Below are 10,160 nucleotides of genomic sequence, written 5' to 3' on the forward strand. Positions count from 1 at the left end.
ATGTGTGTATTTGATAAAATTGTATGAATTATTAGAATCATATTATTATGAAATATTATTTTAAGAACCATTTTTAAAATATTAAATTTCAAAATAAAAATATTGTTCATTGAAATACAACGGTAGAAATAACCAAATATTTTATATTCTGGCATAAAATGCAAAGAAAAAGTACTTTTTAAGTAACTATAGTTACTTAAAATACACTTGTCTGCAAAAAGTATTTGAAGAGGAATTTATGCACCAAAAAAGTATTTAGATACGATATGTAAGGTATTCGAATACTTAAAAATACTTTTAATTCGGTCCTACCCACGCAATTTGAACCACCGAAAACAAAGTTTTTTTTATACCTATAAATATTTAGTTAAAAGCATAATTTTAAAATTTCATAAAATTGTTTCCCTCGAAATATTTAATTTGTGGGGAAAAATTAAAATTAAAAACAAATGGTGCCATATCTAAAAGATTTAGTCATAAAATTACAGCAAGAGAACATTTTTAAAAATGTATTCATTGTATCGAATACTAATAAATAATAGCCAATAGAAACGCTGAAATTTTTATGACGTTATAAATAATTAACCAATTATATAATTAATACCATTTAACCAAATTTATAACCATTAAAATAGTAGTTTGTAAACCTTTGTCGATATATACGTAATTAATTATCGATATTGTCTATGAGTAACCAATAGGTAATCATTTTTTAACAGTCTACAACCGAGTACTTTTAAAAGAAAATACAACTTTTTCATAATTTCATTGAAATATTTCAAGCAAAGTACTGTAATGATATGCTCACAGATCATTGTACAAAAAATGCTTTCAAATAATAAATAACGGCCAGACTGTCGCACGTAGAAATCGGTCACATGTTATAAAACAATAAATTATCAATAACAAAAAGAGACGAGTACGGTTTAAGCAAGCGTAGCACATTTATAATGGTAAGAGCAAAGAGTGTTACTTTCTTATATACAAGGAAGGGTAAAGGGGGTATCTACAGCCGAAGGACGACCTAGTTTTGAGGCTCGCGATAACCCTTTGAAAAAGCCACCTAACACTCTCTGGTCAGCATAGTCGTATATCGGACCTCTCAGTAGTGCATGAGCACCAGCCACGGCGTGCACAAGCACCAGTCATCTCGTCAACAACCCCTCTCGAGTTTATTAATCGATTTTCGTAGGTATACCTTCGTTATGAACGTACAAATGTCAAATAGTTTAGAACAAGAAAATAAAAAATACTCTTTAAGCATTTTAAATACTTTTAAAACAAATTTGTGTTTATATTAAAATTGAACACGTATTTCGAATAAAAATGGCACAAAGCATTTTATTCTGAATACATTTGAAAAGTATTCACAAGCAGACTTCAGGGTAGTGTGTACGTCATTGCCACAGATTTGAAAATAAGGCCATTCTTATAAACTCCAAAACACGAAATTTGAATTAATCAGTAAATTAAAAAAAATGCGATCACGGTGATGGAAAAATGTATGATTTATCTAATCGCATAAGGTCATTAGTAAAGGGGGTATCTACAGCCGAAGGACGACCTAGTTTTGAGGCTCGCGATAACCCTTTGAAAAAGCCGCCTAACACTCTCTGGTCAGCATAGCCGTATATCGTACCTCTCAGTAGTGCATGAGCACCAGCCACGGCGTGCACGAGCACCAGTCATCTCGTCAACAACCCCTCTCGAGTGCATGAGCACCAAACGGAAAACAGCATACAAACCACAACTTTTCTACACCGAATTCTACGAGCGGCCACTGGACTCCTTGTGTTGAGCAATAATCAGTGCGTGTTCGTTATTTCGAGTTGTTTAATTTTAAATATTATTTCGTGTCACCTAAAACTGATACAGCATAGCCCAGGCACGGCTGCGAATTTGTGTTGATCGCTGGTATCACGCAGTAAAATCATTTGCTTACAACCTTACTGTACGGTGTGTTTGATCATATTCTCGAATCACGACCTCGAGAGCCCTCCGACGATCAGGAGGAAGGTAATAGCTTAAATCAGGTAATTCTAATATAACTATTGACAGGCGTCTTATTTATATTTATATTATTATCTTATACACCTTTCCCCCTTTTTTTTGAGTTATTACAGTACCAATATCAAATTCAGAACTTATTTATATCAATTACTTATACTATATTATATATTATCATCGACAAAAAAAAAAATTAATAATTTAGCATAAATTATAATTGTATTATTAGCTATTTATTGTATTATGAATCATTATTAATTATTAATATTAATACAATTCGTTTCGTTAAATATTATGACAAGATTATTAATGACAAAATGTATTTCAAACAATCGTAGCTATAAGTGAAATCAACGAATAGGTAAGTAATTTTGTTAAGATTATTTATAGGTATCTTTTTATTTGTACATAATTTACTGGAATGGCACTTGGGAATTGCAAAATCTGTCGGCTAAAGTACACATAAATTTACTTATTTACAAAATTTCATACAAACGCATCGATCATCCGCCAATAGTAGGTTTCGTAATAAATTACTAGAGCACGGATATGTTGCTGTGCATCTGTGCATCATTTCAAACTTTTCTTCTACCGTTCCAATTCATTGCTAAGTAAGTTTTAAATGCTTTTCGTGCAAATTCGTTAAAGTATTTTCGAACGCTCGTCAAAATGAATACATACCTACGACCGCTGTCGAGTACGAAAATGATTCGACCCGCGTTAATTATATTATTTTTGTTTCGATTTTCCCCTGGATCAAAACACAACAACAACAACAGTAGGTACCTAGTTTATTGTTTTTTCGTGCGAGTTTGTATTCCAATTCTGCAAATGTCACCGGAAGCGATCTGTCCGGGCCAAAGCGCGCGTGATTTGTCGTTACGGGATTCGACGTAATTATTGTTATATAACGCGGTAGTAATCGAGTCGTATAGTACAATCGTGAAAATTGTATGTATAACGATAAGGAAATGTGCACAAAAATAAACTAAATTATTGTAGGGTGTTACCGCTGGGTACCTTCCCTAATCTTATTATTCATATAATTCTTGATTGTCACCCATCAAACCTACTTATTATGCCAAGAACATGTATAGATTGTAGATTACTTCGAATGAAAAAAAATTAAATAAAATAAAATTATTATCACTGGCTATGTATTCGGCGTGCGAGTGGGTCACGTTTTTTAGAACGTTTTTTCGACCCACTTGCAATCTACGAAAATAGAATTTAACTACCGCGCACGGCCGAGGAGACTTTTAAAACGTCAAGTGATTTTTTTTTTTATAACCATATTAATAACAACGTGCTCTTTGACGTACGCGCGAAGTTACGACGTACTGAGGCTTAGGTGTATTAATAATGTGTACGACTAAACTACAACAACTGTCGTTTGAAATATTAAATCTGTCGACATTTACAGGAAAAACTATGAGATTATAGCGCCTAATAATAAATATTAAAGATAATTATTCTCTTCGATGATTATCTGTCCTCGTTTTCCATTAAATTTATATAACTTTTCGCGACGCGATATTTACCTACCTATACATTGACAATTGCAACCCGTAACGACAGAAACAATAAAATACGAAACAGAAGTCTGTACTCTTTTGTAGCACCAAACTTTACAATATTTTTCTACCTCCCCAAATTTAATTTTATGTATTCGTTTTTTTTAACATTTTAATTTCCGAGTCAATAAAAAAAAAAAAAAAAAACTCAAAATCTAAATAAAACCCCCTGCAATATAACCCATACTTTTGTACTCTCTTTTTGGGTGGTACAAAAAGGTATAAAAAAAGTACAAAATGTCGATTCGAATTGCGCATGGGGTGATTTTTTTTTTAGATTTTATTTTATCATGAACATTGAAACCGAGCTTAAATAAATAATAATCGAAAACTGGCTGGGGTACTGAGTTTTTAGTTGGGGTACTTACAACACGAAAAAACATCAGTCTCCGTTCTGCTATACCACAATCAAGTCTGTTCTATCTGCCAGAAGACAATAAACTGACAGTACTTGACAGGTACGTTGCGGTCGTACGTAGGTTGTATATATTATAATTCAGTAAATTTTGTATTATGAGACAAATGATTGTGGTCGGACTTTGGAAATTATTCAATTCATTCACGTGGGCCCTATTGCTTATGGTCTAGACTGAGAATTTTTTCAACTCTGATAACAAACTTTAAAATCTATTATCAAATAAACAATTTTTGAACAAAAATCGGAAATCGAAAAATAGATGGGGAAATGGGTAATGCTGTACATTAGAAATCAATGATATAAAATCATAGTAAATGATGAACGATTCTGAACGAAAACTTTAATATATAACCAAGTCTATTTTATAGTTTTGTTGTTATTGAAGTAATTTATTTGACTCTTACAGTAAAACAACAGTAGTTCTTGCCACAAGCCCTACACTTAGATATTATTAGAAATGGGTTGAAAAGTATGGTCTCTAACCGAATTTGAATCAAACTTTGTATTCGTATGCCGAATAGAACAATTCAGTGTGGTGTCGAATTCAAACAGACCATTTACTTTAATACCAAACTGAACCTAAACCGAGGTTTTGAATTAAATTGCTAATCGAGTTTTTTTTTATATTAAATCGAAATAGAAAACATTTTCAAAATGTTTGTCGTTTACGAAATTGTTTGGAGTTTGATTGAATTATAGAATAACAAACATTTTAAAATCGAGTTTGGTTAGGTTCGGGGTTTTTTCTTACACTGGGTCTGACATTCAAGCTAGAATGAAATTTCTAAACTTATGTTCGATTTTTTTGAATTTCAATCCACCCCTACCAATTATACTGTGTAAACATAATATATAGCTAAATGAAAATTGTGAAGTACCCAAGAATAATATTAATATAATCTTTTAAATTTCTACAAAATAACTAATACAGTTGTTCTCTGTTAAGGTATCTAATTTTTTCCAAATTCGCAATGAAAATGCCTACAAAAAAAAATATCCGTATGTACATTTTCAAAAATGTTTAGATTAAAATATTATTAACTACTTACGAGCATCTTTGCTATAGATTTTCAATCCTTAGCTATAAAAATGTAACGTTTTTAAACACAAAATAATATTTGTAAATGTTCGTGATTTTGATGGATTTTGTGAATGGATATTATTATTACCTACCAATGATAGTGTAATATTAATGGCTCACCCGCTAGGTCCACCCAAAACTCTACCTAAGATCTGGTTTTTATAGTATTGTTCACGAAATAATGAGTGCAGACACGATTTGTGCCGTGCAGTGGCGTATATACGAACTATTTTCACTGTGGGCCAATTTATCACTAGTCAAGCATACCACGACTAACATAGCCATAACTATACGTTTTTTAGAGAGTTGGGTGGTTATAATATTATGACATAATATACAACGCAAACAAAAATTGCGCAATTTAATTTTCTAATAATTATGTCAAATTCATTTTTTAATTCTTTTTTAAAACATATTGACGATTTCATACATATATAATATTTGAATGTAGTCTTACTATGAAATAAGATCAAAGTCATCGAAGCAAGTCCTGAAAATCTAACATTTCCTTGTTGATTCCTCAAGGAAGATTTTAATCAACCAACCAGCTAAATTAATCGTGATGGAAGACTGTAAACAGATATACATGCAATGCTTTAATCGAACCTGCAATTTCACTACCTATGTGGGCTCTGCCTCCCAGATATTTTGTAAAGTGGGTGCATCGTGCATAGTATACGCGATACGCCGATTTTTCAATAGTGTTTAAACTGTTTAAATCAAAAATATTTTTCAATCTATATGACGATACAAATTTTGTTTTATACGTCGGATACAAAGCAATGCGGGCTATTGGGTACGATTAGAAAATCCGATAATGATCGACGACTCGTAAGCTTGGCGGGTGCGATAAAAGTGACCGATTTATATATTGAATATACTTGTGACAGCTGACATGTCCTTTGCATTGACACCGTACGATATAATCTAAATCATAATATCAATCGTTAGTCGTGGGTCGTGTGTGTATTTCTCAGCGTGCTACGCGCTCAATGCCGAATATATGTCGTATATTATTTTAGTTTTTACGACTCACGTTGTCAAATTGAAGAACTTGGAAAAACCTAGGCGTTTACGGTCATTGATTAAAAAATAATTATTAGATGTAGCTTATAATAGATAATTATGTAAAATAAAATATTTTCAATACCATTCATTTTTTTTTTTTTTTAAGGCAGGGGGTTTTATTGCACCCACTTGCACACCCCTCTCGACACCCTTTATACCCCACTGGCGTCGTAAATATCGTAAACATATTATATTATATTATGACGTGCGCAAACGAGTGTCTGACTAAATAATAATAATAATAATTATTATTATTATCGTTTGCGATCGTTTCGCCGCTCTGATAAATCACGACGGTACACGTGAGCGTGCGAGCGGCACGGAATTTATTATTATTATTTTTTTTTTTAATCTCTCGACGTACTTAATAATTCTTGTCCGTCCGGTGGGAATCCACCAGCTGGCCTCTCACCTTCGTGCATTCCATTGTAACCGGCGTCGTATTGTCTGTCCACGCTTATTCCCGTCTGGGACTCGCGCTGCAGCTGCGGACTACCGCCGCTATTGTAGAAACTCGTCCGACTCGCCATACCGTCTTGTGCCCCCATGTTCCTGTGGTCCGACGACGGCATTTGCTGTTGGAAAACAAAATGAATATATTTTCAAAAAAAAAAACCTAGTAGGTAAGTTCAACGGGTAGGTCGGAGTAGGTCGTCAGCAGTGGTGGGAGTTTGTCCGTTGGTCCTCGGACACGATAGCGCGTTATTACCCACACGGCATTTGGGAAATGATAATAATCGATGAATATTTTGAAGTGCTCGAATATTGAATATTATTTGTCCAATAACATTGTGTAAATATTTTCTTCTCTTGATGAAAAAAACTATATGATTGCATAAAAATGTTTTGTAAATGTTTTTTTATAAAATATTTTCAAAGATATGAACTTCTTGGCCAAAGAATATAACTAAGACATTTCCTAATTATTTGCGCAACTTTTTTTAAAATATTTTGACAACTTAATTATAAAAAATATTTATAATTTCATTAAAAATAACTGGATAAGCGTCACAAGACTTACAATTTCCACAATGATATTGCTATTGTTATTAAACAAGTTTAAAAAAAAGTGGGCACGTGGGTGTCACCCTGCTGTACAGCAGGTTACAAGTTGGTCACTGTAATGGTTTGTGATAAATTTGAATTCAATGGTATAATATCATTGTATAAGAAAAACGATTCTGAGCGATTTTAAACTACAAAATAATTATTAAATTTTAAATTTGATTTTTTGTCAAAATATGAGCTTTAAATAAATGATTGTGCATATATATTTTTAATATTTTTAAGCTACTATTGAAACAATATTATTATATGTATTATATTGTGACGCTTTTTTATACAACAAACAAAATTGTATTGATAATATTGCAGAAAAAAAAACTAAAAAAATGGAAAACTGACACAGCCCATAAACAGCTCCAAACTATTCAAAATTATTTCAACATTTTATGGTGTATAGAAAATGAAAATATAAACATTCAGTGAAATTTTCGTGTATTTACAATTATTCGTTTTTAATAGAGTTGGAACCCTGCATTAAAATGGCAAGCTTTTTTACCCAACAAATTAAGTTTAAAAATAAAAAAAAAACACTAATCATTGTAAAATTAATACATTCATCACTCCGCTCAGAATCTAAAAAAAATGAACCTATGATCACGACATTTTATATTTGTCTCGAGGAATTTATGCTAATAGAGTTTTGACTTTTTTTTTTTAAATTTATTTTGAAATGGTACTTTTGAGCTGCTAAAACAGCGTTTCAGACTACTGTGGTCCGCCGAAAATGTTATGATATGGCAACAGTTTTTTTCTTATTACTTTTTCTTCGCGTAGCTTTAACGATCGAAGGACAACCATTAACAATAATTACAACGGGCAATCGGCAAAAACCAAAAAAAAAGTATGTAAATCCATCTTTGTACGACGTATTCATGTCTCGGATGCTAATACAAATATTTCGAAACAATTTCAAGTATTCGCGGATTACGGTTGTTCTCAGTTACACGAAAATTCCTCATCGAAAACCGGTATCCCATAAAAATGTCCGTTTTTCCTCAATTATTTATTTATTTCCCCCGATTTTTTCGAAAAATATTTTCACAATGCGAAATTTTAGATTCTGAGCGGAGCGACGAACGCATTGATTTCACAAAGATGTGTTTTTTTTTTTTTAAATTTTAAATAAATTTTAAATTCTTGTGCCTGTCTGCACCGTTTGGGGAAGTAAAATAGCTTCGATTTTTCTTTATCAGTATCTCGTTCGACGGGAAAGTTAATGTAGACGGTGCATTAGGGAGGTCGAAAAAAAGTATCACCGTACCAAATAATCTTTGCTGTTGAACACCGTGTTGATGTTGTACGATATGTGTTTGTTCTTGTTTTCGTCCTGTGCGTTCTTCCGCGTTTGACTCGTACTGCCTCCGAACGGTTCTGCTTCAGCGTGGCACGTGACAGATCGAAAACAAAATAAAAATTCAATTATAGATCTCGTCGGAACAGATTTTTTCGCACGCACGCGGACAAAAAAAAACTCGTAGTAGTTATAAATTCAGGGTTGGGATTTTATAGCATTTGCACATCCCTTATGATGGGTAGGAGTGAGCTGTCAGAGTAAGCCAAAAATGCGATTCGTGATACAGAGAACACTAACAATTTATTTTGCATACGTTGCGAGTTTTTAGATTTCAGTGCTGTTTTTGCACTTTTTGAGATGTTTTGCATTTTTACCCGTTTCTCAATCAAAATCGGTCCTATTTTATGAAATCATATTTTAGCAAACGTTGTTTTACATTATTTTCAATTGAATTTTCGTGGTAAATATTATATAGCTTAAGCAAACGGACCGATTACGTCGTGGCCGCGCTAAATGCTGACGCCGTGCCGTACACAATTTCGTATTATTTGGTTCTAATTTTAAACTTTTGTTATATGCCGATTTTGTTTGGGGTAAAAGTGTCCAACTATTAATTAATAAAATATGTCCGCTTTATTTTGCATGTTTCACCGTTGTTATTGCATTTCTTAGCGCATATTTAGTGATGTTTAGCAATTTTGCTGGAGTTTAATTATTAACTAATAAAATTCCTTTTTTTTTGGCTTATTTTGTTGTTTTTATTCATGTTTTTTGTGCATATTTAGCTATAATTCAGGTTATAGGTATTATAGTGCTTATTTATGCAATTTTAAGTGTGCTATAAAGTCCCAACCCTGGTTATAATATTATGAGATAATTATCTAAAGTGATTGTTCTAAAGGTGAACACTCGTTTTCTCATAAGTAGGTATTTAAATGTTATTGGAATTTTTTTTTGTTTTTTACATAATTTGAGGTTATAACGGATTTTTCCTAAGATATAATATCATTATTTTTATCGTCTAAACTTTAAATGTCTACTAATTACTTTAATTTACTATAGGTACACATATAAAATCCTATTTTTGCAAACTCAAAATCTTAGAAAGTTCTTTTCTGTTTTGGAATAGAAAATAAAAAACGTATGTCGTCATTCATCAGAGTAATAATTTAAAAATGATTTCGACAGTAAATAGAAAACATTTCAATTTTTTTTCATAAAAATGCGATTATACTTTTCCGAGCGTTTCATTTCAGACAATCACCTCGTATAGGTTCCTATACAAGTTACTTTATTTTTACCTTGCAAATAAAGATCATTGTACATCGATGGCCTTTCGTTCGTAAAATCTGACGTTCCCTTTGAGGCGGCGTTCTGTTCTTCGTCCTCGATAAAAATGAACTAAAACAGCAGACAATTAATATCGTTTTATAGTCTCATACAAACTGAGACATTCGAAGGGGGCAAACATAGTATTATTATTTTTCAGATATTATGTAGTGCGCAATATTGTTTAACAGTACAAGATCATGTTATAATTTTTTTATAATCCAGATAAGTGCATTCAAAAGTTGTCCTCGTTGTATAATCGCAAATTGTTGGTCGTCTTACAAATTATTGGACTATTCGTTATTATTAGGTACGTTTTATTTC

General features: G+C 32.1%; 1 protein-coding gene across 2 annotated transcripts; it reads right to left on the reverse strand.

Moving 5' to 3' along the window:
* Positions 1–6,480: 6,480 nt before the first annotated feature.
* LOC100572826 lies at positions 6,481–9,941 on the reverse strand. Of its 2 annotated transcripts, none has more exons than XM_029492773.1 (3): positions 9,809–9,941; positions 8,475–8,584; positions 6,481–6,723 (listed from the first exon to the last, which is right to left on the reverse strand). In XM_029492773.1, exons 1-3 carry the CDS (start codon positions 9,831–9,833, stop codon positions 6,496–6,498), a joined length of 363 nt encoding a protein of 120 aa, XP_029348633.1. In that variant the 5' UTR covers positions 9,834–9,941; the 3' UTR covers positions 6,481–6,495. The 2 variants fall into 2 exon arrangements, with proteins under 2 accessions (XP_029348633.1, XP_029348632.1); XM_029492772.1 differs by having other exon boundaries at positions 8,475–8,587; positions 9,809–9,937.
* Between the last annotated feature and the right edge of the window lie 219 nt (positions 9,942–10,160).

The sequence above is a fragment of the Acyrthosiphon pisum genome, chromosome X, assembly GCF_005508785.2.
Source record: "Acyrthosiphon pisum isolate AL4f chromosome X, pea_aphid_22Mar2018_4r6ur, whole genome shotgun sequence".
Lineage (NCBI taxonomy): Eukaryota > Metazoa > Arthropoda > Insecta > Hemiptera > Aphididae > Acyrthosiphon > Acyrthosiphon pisum.